We start from the raw sequence: 4,237 nt of genomic DNA, 5'->3' as shown, positions 1-4,237 counted from the left end.
TTATGTTTGGGACTGACATAATTTTTTTGTTTAATTATTTGTGTATATTTAACATCCCAAGCAATTTGTAATTTAAGTCGACATAAGTTGTACGCGATATCCCAATATAATCATTCTCTAATGGGAGAAACACTAGTTCAAATTATAACCTACTAAGTGGTACGTAGTTTATTTCATGTTATGTTATACATACAATCCCAACAAAATCTTACTTAACAAAATCCCAATTAGTACGTAGTTTGTTTCATGCTTATGTTATAAGTACAATCCCAACAAATCATACTAAAGAAAGTAATTGGAATACGTAATTAAGAAGGAGAAGGATCAGGAACAAACCCGAATAGATAGAGATAAGAACACCAACACATGAATTATAAATCAATGAACCAACAAATTTTAGACAAAGTGAAAAAAAATTGATTGTTATCACACGTAAACAACATGAATTTGGATTTAGCCAATAGTTATTCAGACAAAGGGAACAAATTTGACGATAATCACATGAATTTCACTAAAACCCCGAAAATAAAAAACAATGATCAAGTAGAGAGAGGAAGACGAGTAGCCCCAAAATAAAATACCAAAAACCAAAGAGAGGGAGGAAGATGACGTAGAATACAAAATTGAAAGTTAAATAATATTAAACCGAACCCACCTTTAATAACTTTTACCATATTTTAAAATTAATGTTTAAAGTTTATATATACAACTTAAAGAATGTCGGTGAAAAATTAGTAATTCAGTATTTTTAATTGATGTGATACTTTCTCAGTCCCTTATTTAAAAAAAAGGGAGAAAACTAGTTACTGTGATACTGGAGGTGATTCTCTGACATCCCCACCCCCACCTTAATAAACTGCTAACTTCCGCACAACGACTCACAGATTAAACTTACTATTGTATTCGATCAAAAGGAAACACATATATGATGGAGGTAATGCACAAGATATGGGAAGATGGAAATAAAAACCCTAAAGAACATTTGTGCATGATCACAACATTATCCACAAAACTTCTATTACAAACAAAACTAAGTGAAAAAAAGAAAAGAAGTAAAGAAATTAAAGAGGGAAATTAAGGGGAAAGTACAAATGGTCTATACACATCAAGTTGAACTTGTAACTTACCTTGAGATGTCTTAATTTACTCCTTAAACCCTTTGGCTCCACATTTAGTACCGTCCAATGTTACTCCTTCAATTGTAAAATCTTCCCTAATTCATAAGATTATAACTTCAGCTTTTAACATAACTTTCTTTGCATGTACCTAGCTCCTCCAAAAGGCCAATATAAATCTATCACAGTAAAGACCATGCTTAATTTTGTAAATTTCCACTCATGACCTCCTTCTTCATCACATTAAATCTCATGGCCTATATATTATGATCACTCAAAACCATAATAACTCAGAATTAATCACATGCACCATTAAAATGGAGGCCTTGTAGCACTTCCAGTATTACCCCATCCTAACAAATCACCTGAAAAGGGATAATTAGGCATGTTTGCTGCCATATTAAAGAAAGGAACACCGCTACTGCTAGCTCCACCGCCGCTTCCACCACCACCACCACCACCACCTACGGTCACACTCGAAGATGGGGACGCTGCAGGTTGCACCTGAACAGCCCCCTCCTCTTCCTCCTCCTCCACCTCCAACGGTAAACGTTCGAACACCGCATTTGCAAAAGATGCAGCCATCAGAACCACCGGACCGGAAGCCACCAACGGACCCACCACACTCCCTCCAACCACCTGTCCCTGTCCCCCTGCTAAAAATATCGACAGCCCACCAGCCCCTGGTGGTGCTGGCGGTGGAAGCACGGTTCCGGAGAGTGAAACAATGTCGAAGCGGCCGTGCAGCGTGACAACGCTCCCGGCAGGAGCAGCCGGCTGGCGGAGCGTGACATTGGCCACGGTGCCACCTCCGCTGAGAACACACACTCCTCTTCCCCTCCGCCTGGCATAATTGGACACGCTGTCCACAATGTCTGCTCCGGCTGAGACCTCGAGTACATGAGATCGGAGCGAATTGGGGCTGTCTCTAGTGACAATTATAGGAGGCTTGGGCTTGTTCTTGGAGCCGGCAGGACGGCCTCTGGAACGGCGGGAAGAGGTGGCTGCTCCGCCGGAGCTGGCGGTGGCAGCATCATTGTTGTTGTCGGCCGCCGGAGATTCGTTGGAATCCGATGGTAATTGTGTTGTTGTTTGGTGTTGCAAGTGCAGTTGACGGGGTCCGAGGAGGAGTTGACGAACGTAGCGAGATTCTGAGCCTCCTTCATAGCCTTCCATCGCCACATCTAATTTCTGCTTTGATCTTCTTCTCTTGATCGATCGATCGATCTATGACAATTTTAATCTCTCTCTATAATATAGAAATTAAGTGATCTAATAATCATAACCGGAGAGTAGTTGAGTGCTCAGGTACAGCTTCTGATCCGATCTGTTCGGACCAACAAAGATGTGTGAAATTTTGTTAAACCCTCATATCAAAGAAGAGGCATCACTTACGAACGTACCCACGTCAAAATAATAGATAAAATAAAAATATATGTGTATTTATATATATATATATATATCGAGGTGAGAATGAACTAAAAGAAGAACTACTCCATAGTTTCTAACCAAAAAAAGGAGACATGTACAGAACTTGTCAGTCAAAGAAAATTCGCAAACAAGTTTTCACTGTGAAGTTCTACTCTAGTACGGAGTATATGTTCTAAGGAAGTGTTGTAATAAACGGTAAAAAGCCCGTTTATTAAAGCACAAAATCAAGGAGTGAGTTACTCAATTCATATATACAATATATATATATATATATATATATATATGGAGAGATACGGCTGTGTTGTTCGAGTGGTGATGTAGTGAATTTTAAGTTTTTTTATTTAAATTTGAATCTCTTTTTTCCTAATTCTCACTCACTATTTGGTAATATATTTAATTTTAACATTTGTCCACCCAAATATTGTTCTATGCTTTGAACAAACAAGATGTGCTAATTCAACGGTCTAAAAAACACGCATTTGACGGAGAAGTAACTAGTGTCCAAGTGGGAAGAGTGGGGCTCATAGCTAGCTTTGATGTCACGCGCCTTTGGGATACATATGTAGCTTTTCCCCCTTCTACCTGCTTGATTCGACAGTTATTAACAGTGAAGATGAATTAGATGGAAAGTGAATACTAACCTAGTAAGCTTCTAATATGCAATTAATAGTGAATATCAATAAACAAGTAAAGTGAATAAAAAATAATTGATATTCTCATATGTATTCAGTACGGATCTGTTTGATTCCTGTTTTGATTTATATTTTTTGTTGTGAAGTTCTTTTCAATTTTACAATATAAAAAGCATATAAATGATGACAATGTGAGGGAGTTAGGGATAAGATCTAGGTGAAGGAAGTCAAGCAAAACACCAAGTGAGAATATTAGTAGAGACAGGGATGTATTGTATATGCGATAGATCTTAAGTGCCACTGCGTTAATGATTCTTGTTTTCTTCTTTTTAATGCTTACTTTGAGGGTGATATTTACAAGCCCTTGTTTTCTTCTTTTAATGCGAGATGATATTATAGCCCTTGGACCTCTTGATTTAATGACTATAGGGAGATATATATATATATATATATATATATATATTGAATAGTAAAATAACCCTTTTTTTCAAGTGATTATAGTAATGTAAACTTACGCACATGAATCTTTATTGAGATTTGAAGTTAAATTTATACTTGGTGAATTTTTATTCATTTGATTAATGACTTTAGGATTGTTCTCTCGAGATTTAATAACTTAATAAGATGTTAGGGTTTGATGAGTTGAGAAATACCTTCTTCAGATATTAGGATTTGATGAGTTGAGAAATACCTTCTTCAGATTGTTGATCGGATGGTTAATTTGACTCTCCAACTTGCCACTGATAATAAATAGTGTTCAAATTGCTATGTCTTTTTAATATGCCTCTTGAAATAGTATAATATGACACCTATATGAAACTCATTTAATAACTTTTGTCCTCCAAATTAATTGTTTATTTTAAAATTTTAAATAAAATAAATGTAATATTTTTATAATTATTCTTCTAACTTTTTAAAAAAATTTCTATTTTAGTTAGTTAGAAAACCAAAATCGACAATTAATGGAGACAGTAATGATTTGAATAATTTTCTTTTTTTTTCTTTTTTTTTCTTTTTTTTTTTTAATGGAAAAGCAGTGTGAAACTATATGCCCAAGCT

The 4,237-nt window shown here is 35.9% G+C and overlaps 1 protein-coding gene across 1 annotated transcript; it reads right to left on the bottom strand.

The window, feature by feature from the left end:
- Positions 1-949: 949 nt before the first annotated feature.
- LOC132278799 (AT-hook motif nuclear-localized protein 25-like) lies at positions 950-2,699 on the bottom strand. Its single transcript, XM_059780688.1, has one exon. It carries the CDS (start codon positions 2,289-2,291, stop codon positions 1,428-1,430), a length of 864 nt encoding a protein of 287 aa, XP_059636671.1. The 5' UTR covers positions 2,292-2,699; the 3' UTR covers positions 950-1,427.
- Positions 2,700-4,237: the final 1,538 nt, after the last annotated feature.

This window comes from Cornus florida, unplaced genomic scaffold, assembly GCF_030987335.1.
Source record: "Cornus florida cultivar Cherokee Brave unplaced genomic scaffold, ASM3098733v1 CherokeeBrave_3.0.0_Hap2_Chr10, whole genome shotgun sequence".
In the NCBI taxonomy this organism is placed as follows: domain Eukaryota; kingdom Viridiplantae; phylum Streptophyta; class Magnoliopsida; order Cornales; family Cornaceae; genus Cornus; species Cornus florida.
The sequence above is the reverse complement of the archived record's forward strand: the minus strand, read 5'-3'. Positions and strand labels throughout refer to the sequence as shown.

What these genes read in the sequence shown, in the direction of transcription:
- LOC132278799 (XM_059780688.1), bottom strand. Translation starts at nt 2,291, where the DNA reads ATGGAAGGCTATGAAGGAGGCTCAGAATCTCGCTACGTTCGTCAACTC.